This window comes from Myotis davidii, unplaced genomic scaffold (genome assembly GCF_000327345.1).
Source record: "Myotis davidii unplaced genomic scaffold, ASM32734v1 scaffold963, whole genome shotgun sequence".
In the NCBI taxonomy this organism is placed as follows: domain Eukaryota; kingdom Metazoa; phylum Chordata; class Mammalia; order Chiroptera; family Vespertilionidae; genus Myotis; species Myotis davidii.
The window spans coordinates 1,221,095-1,238,674 of record NW_006294116.1 but is presented as its reverse complement, the minus strand read 5'-3'; the positions used below and the strand labels follow the sequence as shown (position 1 = coordinate 1,238,674).

At 35.0% G+C, this 17,580-nt stretch overlaps 1 protein-coding gene across 2 annotated transcripts in view; it reads right to left on the bottom strand.

The window, feature by feature from the left end:
* Window positions 1-805: 805 nt before the first annotated feature.
* Window positions 806-17,580, bottom strand: part of MMRN1 (multimerin 1) — a 48,409-nt gene continuing 31,634 nt past the window's right edge. For both annotated transcript variants that reach the window (XM_006768186.2, XM_015566863.1), the window contains exons 6-8: window positions 13,122-15,110; window positions 2,860-3,006; window positions 806-1,627 (exon numbers count right to left, since the gene is read on the bottom strand). In XM_006768186.2, coding sequence (XP_006768249.1) covers window positions 1,206-1,627; window positions 2,860-3,006; window positions 13,122-15,110 — 2,558 coding nt within the window. In that variant the 3' untranslated portion in view covers window positions 806-1,205. The remainder of the gene's footprint in view (window positions 1,628-2,859; window positions 3,007-13,121; window positions 15,111-17,580) is intronic.

Here is a 17,580-nt window from a genome sequence, read left to right as displayed (position 1 = left end):
ATACTGGAGAAGATATAGCCTCATTCTAAATTCTGCCTCAGTCTGTAGAGTTGTGGAAATTGGTCTGTTTATTAATCTCTCTCTGTCTCAGTTTCTTCAACTATAAAAATAATGACAATAATACCCACCTTCCTGAGAGTCTTTGTGAGAGATCAAGGAGATTTCACATGTAAGTTTCTTAGGAGAGAATCAGGGCATAGTGAGCACCCCATAAATCATGGCATTACTTCCGAGTATTTTGTCTCTGTGTAAAGATCCAGGCAGGTCTGAATGTGCTGCTGCAGAAGGACACTCTAAGGGAAAGGTTTTATTTCCCCCTGTAGGTATCATAGAGTGGAGACAAGTAAAAGATCCACTTACATATCCGTAGGCTTGGGTGTAAATGTTCAAATATTTGTCAATTATTACTTATCCTCTAATAATGGAAAGAGAACATAGTTAAGCATATTTCAAGGGTCAAACTCAACTTTCTTAATTTTGGTTACAAAAGAAAATTTTATTTTTTTTTAAATATATTTTATTGATTTTTTACAGAGAGGAAGGGAGAGAGAGAGTTAGAAACATCGATGAGAGAGAAACATCGATCAGCTGCCTCCTGCACACTCCCCACTGGGGATGTGCCCACAACCCAGGTACATGCCCTTGACCGGAATCGAACCTGGGACCTTTCAGTCCGCAGGCCGATGCTCTATCCACTGAGCCAAACCGGTTTCGGTGAAAATTTTAATATATAAAATTGATCAACTCAACAGTACCTAGTAAATATCAAAATTAAAAAGAAACACTTCTCGATCTTAGAGTACTTTATTTGAATATATATATGCAGAGAATAACACAGTTAATGTTTTTGGTTTTTTGGGTTTTTTGGAAAGACTACTGGGACAGATAATATTGAGTGATTACCATCTTATATTACTTTACATTGAAATGACTTCACATGAGAAAAAAATAGTTATGCTAAAACATGCACTTTGTTTTCTGTTAGACTAAATCTCTTTAGGAGCAAGAACCCCTTCATATTCAGGTTATCTAAAAATATTCAAATAATTGTGTGAAATAAGCAAACTCAGCCTTACTACAGATTACAAAGAAATTGATTTTCATGTTGTATGGAGAAACTAAAAACAGAGCAGATGTGTATGCAAAGGTAAATAAAAACACTGGCTGCTTCTCAGTAGGGGTGAGAGTCTGCCCTTCATGTTAATTTATGTACGGTATAACAAGTAACCACTAAATGTAGTAGCTGGAGGAAATTTGGCTGGAATTGTTCCTTTTACAAGTCGTAGCCACACTTCCTGCCCATAATTTAATTCCAACAAGGCATCCCCAGTCAAAACCCTATCACAATGTATTTCACTGTTAATATTTTCAGATTCAAATGTAAGCTTATCTATTCCATCAACCACCAAAAATCCAGAGAGATGAGGACTAAATGACTCAATGGTATACTTAAAAACATATACTCCAAGATACGGAATTCTGAATTTTCCAGTTCTTGAAATATATGAAGATCCATAATTGACATCCAAATTATTAAATAGAATAGGGCCTGGTGTAGTCATTCCATATGTATGAGATGCAAAAAATGCCACCATCGGTGCGTATCTGTAAGAACCTTTGGAAAAATCTGTGAAAGGAAATAAATGGAAAGAGTTAATTTTTATGTTTTTACCTTGTTTTGCCTTTCCTCATCTCTTTATCATTCGTCTCCGTTACAAAAAGGATTAGCAGAAGTCATAGGTCTTTCATCGTATTTAACAAGGGCAGGAGTGTCTGGACCCTGCCTCTTCTCCTGGCTGAGTTACCAGAAAGCAGGGTCTCTGAGCCTCAGTTTCCCCATTTAGATCAGGACAGAACTAGAAGGATAATAACATTCTACCTCCCTCATAAAAATGCCTCAAAGATTAATTTGCATATGGCTTTGATCTCTCAAGGGATAAGGGAATTCAAAGCACTCGATGATTATTATGGTATGCCGGAATGTTTTAAGGCCCCTTGAAGGCACTGAAGCTGACGTGATGCAGAAACAATGTTTCCAGTACCTTGTCAAACAGTTCCTAGAGGCTAAAATAAACGAAAACCAAATGAAGTCATATGCACTATAGAGAAGTAGACAAAAGGAATTTTCTATGTAATTAATGCCAAATGTACTAACAAAGGCTGAGATTTAAAAATAGACTAAAAAATGTACTCTTCACTATGCAGCATATTCAAAGCCTGCTTTGAAATGTTTTGGGGGTTTTTTTGGTTGGTTTTTTAACTGCTCCTTTCTTCCTTTTTTTTTTTTTTTTTTTTTTTTTTTTGCTCTCATTAAAGAGAACGCATTTTAAAGAAGTCAGAAATGGTACACTCTTGAAGTAAATTTATAGCAACCAATAATTACAAGGTAAATGGACAGAAAGGCATCTTATTCTACTCAATACATTCGAGCCTGTGCTACTGGTCCTTACCTAATCAACAGCCACGATTAGCTTGACCTTCATGGAAGATACGCTGTAGTGACAAGCACTTACGAAAGTTTCATTGAAATGGCCATATCTGATATGAGTCAAAGGTGTACTGTTTACCAACTTGTTTAAGGGATAGAGATTTTCTTTTAGGGTACATAAGGGGGGAAAAAGCTGCCTCTATTATACCAATATTGAAAATTTCAACACGTGTACATCAATATGAACTTGTCTGACAAAGAAGACATTTCTACTTGTAAATCATGTGCATTATTCAGTAAATTTCCGAAGTAAAGGAATTAATCCTCAAATGAGGCCAGATTGAGCAGACTAAAGTGTTCCTTCACAAATATTTCTAAAACTGTTCTTGCATGAGACAGTGAATAAACCCACGGTGCGTGCACTTTCTTACCTGGAGCTAAAGCGTTTTCGTCCACCAGCTTGACCGTGCAGTTGTGGCCAGTGAAAGGGTGCCGGCACGCACAGATGAAGCTGGTCCTCCCATTTATACACGTGCCCCCGTTCTGGCATGGGGACCTACTACACACTTCTTCTGTTACTGAAAAAGAGTCAACATAAAAGAGGGCAAATGTAACCTACTTTCTGTTGGTTTCAAGTCGTAGTTTGCAGCAGAATTAGAAAAATTATTGATGACCAAGAAATTAAAAAAAAAAATGGGTTTCCAGGTCCAGCCTCCATCAGTGTAGTCATGGGACTTCATGTAAATCCCTTAACTCTCCGAGCTCTCTTTCCTGCTTCTAGGAAGTGGGAATAATTCTGTGATCCAATGAATTTATTTGTGTGGAAATATGAATATTTGGTCAGCTATAGAACAGTATAGAATATCTGGTCACAGAATCATGAGTGTTTGGAATTGGTACATGATAAAGGTAATATTTCAAATCATTAGAGAAGCAAAATGTCTATTCAATACATTGTGTGCAGATAGTTGGATATCCATAAAAACATAAATTCCACATGTACAAAAATACTACATGTTAAAAATAAAACCTCATATAATGGCATTACTGTTAAATAAAAGAAATATCTATGTAGAGATGTAAAATTTTGGAAAACTCTTTCAAAGCCAAACAAAACAAGAACCAGAAGCTATATGCTGGTAGAAAAATCTTTAAGTTTAACCACAAAAAGTATTAAAACTCATTTGCAGTAAAAGCCACCATTATCAAAATTCAAAGATAAGTGACAACTTAAGAGAAAACAAAATAACAGACACAACAATCTAATGACTAATATCCATATCATATGAAAAGTTCTGACCAATGAAAAACAAAACAGAAATGTAACCCCTTAAAAAAAGGTAAAAAATGGGCAAATGATATGAACAAATCACTGAACAAGAACATGAAAGCTCACGAAAAAATGTGAAAGCTATTCAACCTTACTGTTAACGAAGGAATGATACCACCACCACCCTTTTTATAACTGGTGGCAATATTTAAAAAGATAGAAAACATTCCATCATGGTGAAGTGAGAGAAATTGAGCATTTTTACACAATGCTGGCTAGAGCTTAAATTGTTAGAACCTTTGAACAGGACAATTGGGGCCATATTAGAATTTAAAAGGTTAATTTGCTTTGAATCAGAAATTTCTTCTGGTAAATATATACTCTAGACACACTTCCTAAGTATGCAAAGATAATTGTTCAAGAATGATCTTTATGACATCATTTGCATTAGTGAACGATTGTAACACACCTAAATGACCACGGATGTGGGACTTGTTAAATGAATTACAGTATCTTTTCACTAAGAAATATTAGACAGCAGTTAAAGAATGAAGCAGATTCTTCAACACGTTTGATTTACTGAAGACAATCGGTTGACTCATTAGATAGAGTTGCACTTATTTAGAAAGCCTCAAATTCTGAGTATGGTTATAAACATAATACATAATTATGTAAATGCAGAGAAGTTGGAAGAACACGTCTATTACTGGCCACAGTTATCACTATGGCGCCACCTTGTGGCAACAGTGTAAACGCTTTACAATCTCATTTCAACAATTTTTAAATTTAGGGTTATTTGCCTTGTTTAACATTTTTCTCAAGAAGTGCGATCTATAAATACTTTATATAGATTCTGATTCATATTTAAATAATTCAACTAGACATAAAATGTGACCCATATGATTAGAAGTTTTGGCAAAAAAAATATATATTATTTATGCAATTAGAAATTGATTTAAATTATTTTGGTATGTTATCTGAAATACCCATAAACTATTTTCCCAATAAAGATACATATAAAAATGTTACAGGTGTAATGTATTTTAACAAATGTTTTAAGCCAGCCTACATTTCTGCAGCCATGTGAATAGGTTACTAAGCCCTTCCATTTGCTGTTGGTTATCATTCTAAAACCAAGCCCATCATTTGCTGGCTTTGAAAGTCTTTAATGACTCTCTATTACCCAAAGAAATGTGAATTCTTTATGTCAAAGCACTGGCTTTGTCTGTTTTCACATTCTCTAAATCTAGCACAGTGATCAACTCACAGGATGGCATTCAATTAATGTATTTCACTGGGAATGAATCAACTGTGAGGTGGAGTTGAGGGAATATTGAATTATTTATGTAACCTGATTAGCTCTGTAATTCTCATTTTCCCAGATGGGAAGATGCCACTGTCACCTGTAGACTTGACCCTGCCCGTAAATCAGGGATCAATTTCAGAAACCAAGAAATCTGCATTGCTGTTCATTCTACCGGGACTCTCCAGGACCGCGGCCACTGCCTTTTCTTTAATGTTCAGGATGCACATTTTATTTTTCTGGCCCTTGTGTTCCATTGCCCCTAAAACCAGGGTCTTGCCTTGTTCCTCCTGCCTTGAATCATTTCAGAAGGTGCCATTTTGCCATTTATTTCAATTCCTTGTAGGGTCATTCATTGGAGTAAAAATCCATTTGATCCAATGGGGCCTGCACTTTCCCCTACTGCTGGAGTAGCTCAAACTTGCTGAAACCACACCTGATTTGCCTTCTAGGATATCTGTCATTGTGCTACAGATTATCCGTCTGGGGTACCTCAGCCACTGGTCTGTACCCTTCTACTGCTTGTGTTTTAAGTTGCTTTTCTTGCCTTCCTTGATGTTTTAGGTACCTCTGGTCTCTGAGTCCAATATAATCCACATTACAACACATAAAAGTATTCCCATGCTTCCCAGAACAGAACATACTGTGAATTGAGTCTAAATCAGAGCAAGCTATGGTAACAATTATCATAAAGAAATGACCTTACACATCTGTTAATGTTCCATAAAAATGAAATGTTCATTGTCTATTTTTGTACCTGAATCACATTGTGTCAGGACTTCTATGTTCTGATGTCACAGACAGTCTTTCAAATTCCGTATTTATTTAATTCATTTTAATAAGAATTCACAATTAATTGATAATTAAATGTATCTTATTACATTTGATTTATCATCTCTAGTCTTTGTTTTAATTCTATATGCAATGTTTTAACCACCTCTCCCAGCTTTGTTATATTTCCCAAAGTTATGTTTTATGTGTTCATCCATGTCATCAATACAAATACTTTATGAATCAATGTCAAGTACACAGCTTTGTAATACACAACTAACGACTGGTTGGCACTGATTTGTCAATTGAAACTATTTGTACTTTGTTATACAAGCTACAAATCTACTTTTGTGAATCACCTGACTTGCATTTTTCTACTTGATTTCTAAGATACTTAAAAATGGTTAGGTACCTTTATAAATTTCTGTGCATATCTGTGCTCAACAGGCAATGTATCCTTGAATTAACAAAAATAAGACTTAAACACAGCATCATTCTCTTTTTGACATCTTCCCTCTCCCAGTCAAAAGGCTTAATGATGTATAATTCTCTTGTCGTCTGACCTTGGAAATTTGCTTATTAAATGTGCCACGCTTCATAGTGTAATTGCTCTCATGTGCTTCTTACTTCCAACCTGAGTGTGAGCATTTGTGAGGTCAGGGCCCAGGTCTTTTATTTCTTAAACTTTGTGTCCCTAGTGAGTAGCACAGTACCTGACATACTGAAGTGTTAAATGTCTTCCTAAAGTTGAATACACAAAGTAATGGAAGATTAACTAGATGATCGCATCAATCTTATCCAATACTTTATCCCTTCTTCACAGTTTCTCAAAAATTGCAGGGTTTTTTAAAATCGCCAATCAATATTTGTTGTGCAATTTCAATCGTTATTTGTGGAATCTCGGTTTAGAATGCGTTTTCATAGCCATTCCAACTGCCTAGTTTAAGCAAAAAGCAACAATTTATTTAGCTATCTATAAATTCCATGATATTTCTTCAAACATCGAAACACTATAAGTGTTGATGATTCATATTATAATTTTACAAGTATTCTAAAATTACACATATTTTATATATTAATCATTTTATAAAATAATAAAAATTATTAGATTATCTGGAGGAAAATGACTGAAACAGAGTTCTTCCAATATACCTATGATGTCTGTAAGACTATAAACCAAAAGCAAAACAATGATCAAGGATTTCTCAGTCGCCAGGATTGTGTGAACTTTACGATGAGACACGGGTTAGTATCTTTGACACCGCCTGCGTTTTCATAGCTTTCAGGAGGCATGATGGCACCGGCATGTTTTTCTAGAGACCTGACTCATTTCAAGCGCACTTTCCACAACTTCTCCACCTCAGGCTTCAATCCTCTGCAACTCTTTCCAGCCCATTTATTTTCCTTAATGCAGATCAGTGCAACTTGTAGAACAGTTCTGCCAACTCAACATTCTACTATCTTGTGCAAGTAGTATAACTAATCTTTCAAAATTTATTCCCCTGCTCTGAACATGACTAAAATTACATTGCCATTGTCTTGGAATGTTTCATACGCCTCAATCTGTTCTGGCTTTTGCTTTCTGAACCCTGATATGTGCTCAAATTACACTTTTCTATTAATCCTACTTCCATATTTCATAAATGTTCATGTTAAATTTGAAATGATTGGAGAGCTCCCTACATTTTCAAATCACTCTGCCTTTGCTAACATTTGCCATTCTTATTATAATTACTTGCTTAATGTATGAACTCCATTGAGAAGAGAGACTGTTGAATTGACCACTCTGTCCACTCAGTCTTTCTTAGCACTCATTCAGAATTCACTCAATAGGTTTCTGATAAATAAAATGAAGGGGCACATTGTAATGATATCTTCTACTTCATTCTTATTTTTACTTATATTATACACAATATGTCATATATAACATTTTTATATATTATTTTACTTTTATTTATTTATTTTAATGAACATTTAATTTATATTTTATTGCTTAGTTCTGCTTTAGCATCAATATCGTAATTTTTAAAAAATATTTTTATTGATTTCAGAGAGGAAGGGAGATGGTGAGGGAGAGATAGATACATGAATGATGAGAGTGAATAATTGATTGGCTGCCTCCTGCGCGCCCCCCCATCCCACACCAGGGATCAAGCACATAACCTGGGCATATGTCCTTGACTAGAATTGAACCCATGACCCTTCAGTCCACAGGCCGACACTCTATCTACTGAGCCAAAGCAGCTAGGGCAAGGTCATAATTTTTATTTCTTCATTTAAACAATAACTTTGCAGAAGGCAGATAACTGATCCCTACTTAGAGCAGAGCAGATTTTCCAACAGATTAGTGAGGGAGGCTATCATTACTTATCACAAATACATATGTTGCCAGGCAGGGCTTGAACTTAGGTTTTCTGGTTCCAAAATCAGTGCTCTTTAGTCATCCCAACTGCCTTTATGCAGAGCCACAGAAATTAGAAATGGTTTCAAAGTCATATAAAACAGATAAATATTCACTAGGCTCTTATTTTTCTCTCTTAAACTGCTTATATTCACAGCAATTATAATTTTAAAAGTTACATTTGGTATATGACCAAATCTTTTATTGAATGTAATCTATAGAGAAGGGATTATTATGAATAAAAGAGGTTTATTAAGGAGTGCCAAATACATTTCATATATCTTGGGGGAAATGGTTAAAAGAAAAAGTCAGTGGTCTCCCAGCAGGAGCCTCGTGTCCCCAGCAATGACGCTGCTGATGTCATATTACAGCAGGATTCAGCTCCTCTTGGAAGGCAGGCAGCCAAACTCTCTCTGCAGGGACAGGTCTGCCAATTGCTATACAAACAAATCTTCAAAGATGAATTAAAACCCTCTTGATGTCTACTGGAATATTGTGTCGAAAAAAAAATCAAATATTTAGTGAATCAACCAGAACAGCTTATCTTCATTGGCCTAGGAAGCTCATAATTAGCATATCTGAATGTAGGAATGGCTCAAATGGAAGTGATAGGGATGAATCCTCTAAATTTTGCCCTGCTGTGAATAATTGGTGGTGACTTCCAATGACAACTGCCTACTGGCCAAACCATAGAAAAGTCAAACTGAGAAGTAGCACCTTTACTTCTGCCTGATCAATGCAGAAACAAGGGGCCATACTTGGGTCCTCAAGAGAAGAAATTCCCTGGTAATATCAACTCTCGCTGTATGGAATATTCAGATGTGGTCCGACTCTTGAATAGATATGATGCGTCAAACAGAAGCAAAAGGAAGAAAAAGGCAGGTGAATATACTCCACAATCTCCTTGAGTACAGAGGTTGAGGACTGAGCCCTGAGTCCAACAGAACAGGAGTCAGGCTCAATCACTTACTAGCTGCATGACCTTAGCTAACTTTAATTCACCCATCAGAAGGTTAGTTTACCCATCTTCAAATAAGAATAATGAGAGTTACCTCATAGGTATTATTAAATGAAGTAATGTGTAGAGTATAATTTATACAGTGCCTAGGATATACTAAGTACTAAATAGTATCCAATATTATGTTATTGTACTATTACCTGGCTTCAAAATAAATTAGGTATTAAAATTAAGATTAAACATGTTTTATCTTTTAAAAACATGTTTATATTCTTTTTCTTGCTACAAACTGCACATGTTCTGCAAATGATAGTGGCTATAATCTGAACAATATTATCGTGAAATGTGTAAGATGATAATTATCTTGTGGTGTTAGTTATGTAGGGGAGCAATGTGGCTGCATGGTATTTATAATATAATAGCAAAAGTCAAAGAAAATACAGCCAAATTTATCTGGAGTATCAGTATGTTCTACCCTAGTATGAAATAGGGTATCAAAGGAAGTAGTTGGTTTTGCAATTTATTTATTCTTGTAGGAGATCACTGAGTTCACTGGTTTAATCACTGTGAACAGACTTTACCTGCTCAGCTGCCCAATGAATGCCACCAGTGTTATGGCCCATTGAAACAGGGCTGGCTTAATGAGCATGAATATCTATGTATCCACTTAAAATTATGTTGCTGGCCCTACATAAAGTGAATATCTACCCCACACATTAAAGTAGGTCAATATATCTTTATTGCCCTAACATTGTTTTTGGTTATCTTTACTGAAATAAAAATAAAGAACTGTTAATTAGTTATTAATTATAAGCCAGAATCAGGAAGTAATTTTATCAGGGCATGATTGCAGAAAAGAATCAGAGCTAGGCTAATTATTAGCCCATTAGACCCCAAATTATAAGCATCTAAGATGCATTCTTTACACTATCAAAGTCTACAGGTTCTTATGCCCTATTAAAGTTTTTAACTCCATTAATTTTGAATTAATATTCAAAATTTTATATGTACTGCATAGATCCAGGTATTTTTTTAGTTTAAGGAAAATAAATGACACAGTTTGCCTGGTATATGATTACATATCCTGTGGAGCTTAAATGAAACTCATTTTCAGTAATCACAGGGAGAACAAGGATTCAAATAGTATACAAAGAACAACTCATTACTTTTCCTAAAAGCATTATTATAGAACATCTGAATACTGAAGTACTATCTTTCTCTGAGAAGCATATATGTCTAAATTATTTGTTCTATGATTTTAATGCACAAGGTTCTTCTGGGTCAGATTAATTTAAAGGGAACATAAATAAATACAATAATTTAAATAGTTAAGAGGCAATTCGACTTTGTATATTTTGTGATTTTAAATATTATTATAAAAGCTTTCAGAGATTAAATGAGTCATCTTATGTTAGGATAAAGATCACCCTTTGAAATTAAAAGGCAATAAAATTAACCCAAATGAGTATATAATTTAACGACAGATATACATGGTGGGGGCAAAAGTAGGTTTATAGTTGTTCATATGGAAAATAATAATAAACAGTAATATAAGAATGAATTCTGTATTTCACATACTCAAAACTATAAACCTACTTTTGCCCCATCCTGTTTATGAGGGAAACTGCTATTTTCTTTAGTAGGAATCAGTAGCTATTCTTTTCGCTGTGGAAAGATTATTTAATATTACTCATATGCCAAACATATTCATAAAACAGGTCTTTCATCAGCGAGACTGAATTTCTCTTTCTCTCCAAAATTATGCGCCTTCTTCAGTGCGTACAAACATCTGTTAATGGTACTGCTGCTCTCTCATTTCCCAAGTTCAAAACCTTAAAATATTCTCGGTCTCTCCTTCCCCAAGTGCCCAGCACTCAAGCTGTGAACAGCTCACATGTTTTTACAATGATGCAGTCTGCAGTATATTTCTACCAATAAGCTCAGTAAAATATCTACTGCACTCTCACCACTTAAAAGGAAGAAACCAGTTTCTTCAGAGAGATGAACTGACTTACGGATCTACAGAAACTTACTGAAACAACTAGGCCCAGAATCATAATTGGTTGAGCCTCAGAACTTGAATGCTTCTGCGGTCCCTCTTCAGTTTCTGTTGATTTTACTTTCACAACATTCCTCACCACTGTTCAACTACCTCTCCCTTTGATCTGTCTCTTACTGCTCTTGCCAGTAATGTGCTAGCTGGTATTTCTGACTTCCTGTTTTGCAGTCAGGCTGCACACTGCTGCTGCCAGCTTCATGCTGCCCCAACCGTTCTTACCGCACCCAAGCCTCTGCGCCACATTTCAAAGGCCGCTTTGTTCAAAATCATGTCTAAATGCCTTAGTGCTATGATCTGAGTGTCCCCCCAAAATTAATATGTTGACATCTTAAACCTCCAAGTCGATATTTGGAGCTGGGGCCTTTGGAAGATGCTCATGTATCCATGCCTCTGTTAGGTCATTAGGGTGAAGTCCTCATGAATGGGATCAAATTTTTGTTTTTGTTTTAATAGCCCTTTTTACTATTTACTGTTGTTGCTTATTTCTATTTATTTATTTATTTATCTATTCATTTATTTATTTATATTATGGACACTATTATATATGTCCCCATTTCCCCCTCTTTGTAAACCTCTACCCCAGCGGTTCTCAACATTAGGAAGGTTGAGAACCACTGCTCTACCCAGTCCCTGCCCCTCATTCCCTCTGGCCATCACCACACTGTTGTCTGTGTCTATGGGTTTTGCACACATGTTCTTTGATTAGTCCCTTCTTCTTTCATCCAGTCTTCCCACCCTCATCCCCTCTGGCAGCTGTCAGTCTGCTTCATGTATCCATGCCTCTGTTTCTATTTTGTTCATCAGTTTATTTTGCTCATTAGATTCCACATATAAGTGAGATTATATGGTATTTGTCTTTCTCTGACTGGCTTATTTCACTTAACGTAATAATCTACAGGTCCATCCATGCTGTTACAAAGGGAAGATTTCCTTTTTTTTTTACCACTGTGTAGTATTCCATTGTATACATGTACCACGGCTTTTTTACCCCATCATTCCATTGTATACATGTACCACAGCTTTTTTACCCAACTCCTTTACTGATGGGCACTTGGGCTGTTTCCAGGTCTTGGCTATTGTAAATAATGCTGCTGTGAACATAGGGGTGCACATATTCTTTCGAATTGGTGTTTTTGGATTAGAGTTCTTATAAAAGAGACCCCACAGACATCTCTCACTGCTTTTACTATGTGAGAACACAGTGAGAAGTCACCAGCTGTGAACCAAAAACAAGGCCCTCTCTAGAATGCAACCAGGCTGGCATTTTGGTCTTGGACTTCATAGACTCCAAAACTGTGAGAAATAAATATCTTTTGTTTATAAACCACCCAGTCTATGGTATTTTCTCATGGCAGCCTGAAGAAACTAAAGATACTTATTGGGGCATTCATGGCCTTCCGTGATCTACAAAAATGGAATTCCTGCTTACTCATTCATTCAATTAACAGAGTTCCTATTGCATAACAGACATTTTGCCAGGTAATGCCAAGATGAATGACATATTCTTTTCTTACTCATCAAGGAGCTCATGGTCTAATAGCTTTCTTTAAATACATATTCAAAAAAAATGTTTTACAGGAAAAAATTTGATTGTTTTACAGGACTCTGGTCAGAAACAAGTTATGAAACATGTAGACAATATATATACATATACATGTGTAAACATATATATATACATATATATATTATAAGCACTTATTTTGTAATGATGCCTAATTTACATAGGACAAGATCAGATTCAATTAATACTTCAATAATCTTAGAATTACATACCAGTAACTATTTACCCAAGTTCCAGCAACTGCCTTTTTTCCTTCTTCTTCTTTGGCAACTGGCTTTTATATCTTATGGTGTGGCTAAACTGTACAGATCTACTAAGTAACATTTGAATAGAAAGAGAGATTGAAAGTGATTTTTCAATGATATCTTACCAGGAGATAGAACGTTGTCTGTGTTTCTTTGGGTTCGGCCGATCAGGACAGTGCTAACATTCACTGCTGGTTTCTTAAGTGCATTGTTTTTTTTCAGCAATGGTTTTACTTGCTTCTGAGACTTGAAAACATTTGCAAGACTACTAGACAATGATTGGTTTATATACCAAGTTAAATTTGATAGAGCAATTTGAGTTTTTATTTCAATTATTGACTCTACAAATTCTGTAAGACCTTTCTGAAGAAGTTGAATATCTGGTAGGGAATCATTTATCCAGTGAGGTACGGCAGCATTGAGTTTTGATATACGTGTGGAAGCATTATGACACATTGTTAAAGCTTCATAGAGAGTTTTGTTAAGTAAAGAGAAGTTAATTGAAAGATGAATGGATTTTGTTTCCAGTGCCTTAAATCTTAAATTTAATACCTGCAGTTGAAGAGCCTGGTCTCTCTCACTTGTGACCACATTGCCTTTTTTTAGTGAAACATAATAAGGTATGAGCATCTTGGTTACTTTAGACTCAATGTCTTGCAACCGAGTTTCAAAATCTATGGAAATCTTTGTGGCTGAGAGCATTTTTTCCTCCAAATGATTCATATTTTCCTGGTATTTTATCAGTTGGGAAGTGGTTTCATTGACCATTTGATAAATATTTTGGAAGTTGAACTGACTTAATTTTTCATCATTAGGAATATCTGCAAGGGCCTTGGCAACTTGCAAAACAAAGTTATATCTCTGATTGTCATTGACCAAAATCTGAATAGAATCATTCAAACGCTGGAATTGAGGAATGAATGCCAAAATAGTTTCCATATTTTGGCTACATTTATCATGGAACATGGGATTGCACTTTATTGTACTCACAGTCTCTTTTAACATGTAGTTATCTTGAATGAAATCAATGGCATTATTTATAATAGTCATTGTCTTATTTAGGCCATCTTCCATTTCTAAGGCATGTTCACTGATACGTCTGTTTAAGGTATCACTACGACTCTGTACTTCATTTCTAAGTAAGTTGTGTCTTTTGGTAAGTTCTTTGATTAGGATATTTAGGCTATTGACAGCACTAATCAGATTTTCCACTTTCTTCCTTGTAGCTTTTGCTTCTTTTGGTTGTTCAAATGTCATTGTCTCTCCAAGTGATGCTCCCTGCTCAAGCAAGGGTTGAAGGATCTGCATATCATAAGTCAAATCATTTAGCTGTTCATTCATTTTATCCATTTTATGGTCCATGGGAAAGATTACCTCAGCCAATGTTTGGTTTAAAACTTGTACATTCTCCTCTGTGTCCTTAATTTGAAATTTAAAATCATTTCTGCACTTGGATAACATGTCTTTCCACTCACCCTTGACAAATTCTTTCTCCATTTCCAAAGTGATGGTGAGATTGTTAATCTTGCTGTCTTGAGTGTGCAAATCATTGAACATTTGCAGCATCATCAAACCTTGTTTCTTTATATTCTCATGTAGAGTGGACAGGTACTCAGTGACATTAATGCTAACTGATTCTGCAGCTGGAACATTGTTCTCATGTGATATATGTTCTGTTGACAGAAGATGTTCGTGTACTTCCTGCATTTTAGAAAGAGTCTTATTAAGGGATTCATAATACAGAATGTTCCTTGAGTGTTCCCGCTCCAGAGCACCTTCTAAATGAGTCTGCTTTGCTTCTAGTTCTTTAATAGGCTTCTCATATGTAAAAGCCATTTCTTGCCTCATATTCACAATGTGATTTTTCAGATCTAGGATATCAGTCAAAGTGGGTCTATTTTCCTGCATTAAAACAGACTTTTGCTGGACTTCTATCGAAACCACAGATTCATTAACTTGTTGAATTATGTGTTTGGTGTCTTCAAGGTCCTTTGAGAGTTTTGATACAGTCTTGAAGAGCTGTGCTATAGTCTCTTCCATGTCATTTTGGAAAAATTTAAATTGTTCTTTAACTATATCCTTTACCAGATCATTAATGCTTTTGGATTTTAGACCTAGAGGAAAAAAGCAATAAACAATAATAAATGATACATGATTTTAACTATGTAAACTTTAGATATCTCTAAAAAAGATAAAAAGTTTGAGGCCAAACACTAATAACATGTAGTAATAAAAATACTTCTTGACGACACTTATGTAATTTTAAAAATATCTATACTTTATAGATGGTGATCATTCTCTTAATTCGTAAGTTTGAAGGGAGAAATCAATTGTGGTGTAGAACACACCAGAACCATAAATCTAAGTTTCTCTGGACAAAAGATATGAGGGAACTACTACTGTTTTCAGTTAACAGACTCTTTTATGCAATGATGCTAGGTCTAGTTTTAAACTTGTATGAAAATAAATGACTTGGAGAGCATTATGCTAAGTGAAATAAGCCAGACAATGAAAGTAAAATATCACATGATCTCACTCATTTATGGATAATAAAGACCATTATAAACTGATGAACAAAAATAGATACAGAGGCATAGCAGCATCAAACAGACTGTCAAACTATAGTGGGAAGGCTGGGGAGGATTGGGGTGCGGGAGGGAGGATAAGAGATCAACCGAAAGACTTGTATGCATGCATATAAGCATAACCAATGGACATAAGACACTGGGGAGGGGGGTTGGGGAGGCCAGGGGAATGTCAAGGGGGGCGGGGGAGGAGACATATGTAATACCCTTTGTAATACTTTAAGCAATAAAACAAAATTTAAAAAAAAAGAAAATAAATGACTTGGGCCTTTCTGTCTTAGTAAATAATACCTAACCTTAGGTCATGATTGTTACTAGGTTTCTAGTAATTAAATTTCAGAGTCTGTCTTTTTAGCTTATAAAAACTAATAAATTGACTACAGAGAAATAATTTTATGAGATTCTTAAATGAGGAACAATATGAAATAATAGATACAATATACAACAATAGTTTATAATAACAATAAAATAATAATGAGAGGTTTGTGGCTCACTAAGTCAAACGAAAATAGGGATTCAAGATATACCTTAATTATTATGCTATGACACTAATTCTCAACAAAAAGAGAAGGGGCCATTTTCCATTAATGAAGCACATAATATATCCTGTATTAGAAAGCATGGACTGATCATAAACCAAGAATTATAAACAGTTCTAAAAATAGCATTTAAAAAAAGGAAGGAAGGAAAGAAAAAGGGCCCTGCACACTATTCAGAACTATTTAGAATATAAAGTGAACATTTTAAATTTTAAAAATTCAAAATAAAACAAAATGAAACAAAAACCTTGTTATAAAAACAAAAATGAGAAAAAATAAAACATATTCTTAAGGCATATTTATAATACACACGAAGCACATAAAATGGAAGGTATGTCCATTCCAAAATATAAGCAATGACTACAATGTAAAATACAGGTAACACAATGCAAAGTATTTTAAACATCAAGGTTTGAACAATGGTATATTGAGAAATGAGTAATAGCTGCTTTGAAGCTTATACAAAAAAGATGATTATAGGGGCTAAAATCTAGAGTCTCTATTTTGTTAGCAAGTTTCTAAAATTATTTAAGGTGCATGAGACTTACAGAGAAAGTATTACGAAAGAGCAATTATACTAAATAGAATGATGGATTACTTGAGCACCTTGATATTATTTAATCCGGTTCTAAGACAACGCTGTAAATGTTGCTTACATGGATAAATATTTTCCTGAAAATCCTAGACCCTAAAGATCAATGAGCAATATTGACCTTTAGGTTCTAGATTTCCAAAACATATACAAAAATTATTGTATGTTTCTAACCCTACTGAACACTGAAATAAATTTAAAAGGCAAAAAAATTATGTGAAAAGCAATTTGTATGTAACAGAAAAAAACACATATGAAGTATGGAATAGTAATCAATTACACATAGCAGCAAAGTACTAAGGAAAGGCTCAATTAATTAGAAAAGGTTACATAGCCACAATTAAGATAAATTATACTGAAATAGCCCTAGCTTTTGTATTTAATAACATAAATAATTACAACAGAAAAGTTTTAAAGTATTCTTATTCCCCAAATTTTACACATTTAACCAGTCACCTATTTATAGAACAAATCTTCATTGTTTCTACTAGTGTATGCTACACAGAAAAAAAATTTTTGAAAAATTAAATTTCTGATATAGTAAGGTGCTTCTCAATAGCAGTCATTTTCACTGAACTTTCAATAGAATCATTTAGTTATTTCCTGTGTGTTAAAATTGTCTTTAGCCCTGGCTGGTGGCTCAGCTGGTTGGAGCTTTGTCCCATGCATCAAAAGGTGGTAGGTTCAATTCCCAGTCAGGTCACATACCGTATTTGCCGGCGTATAAGACGATTTTTTGGCCCTGAAAAATATGCCTCCAAGTGGGGGGTCGTCTTATACGCCAGGTACACTTCAGATAGACTGCCCATAGTGCTTGCCCCGTGCCATAGTGGCCTCCCGATGCCCGCCCACTTCATTCCACATACCG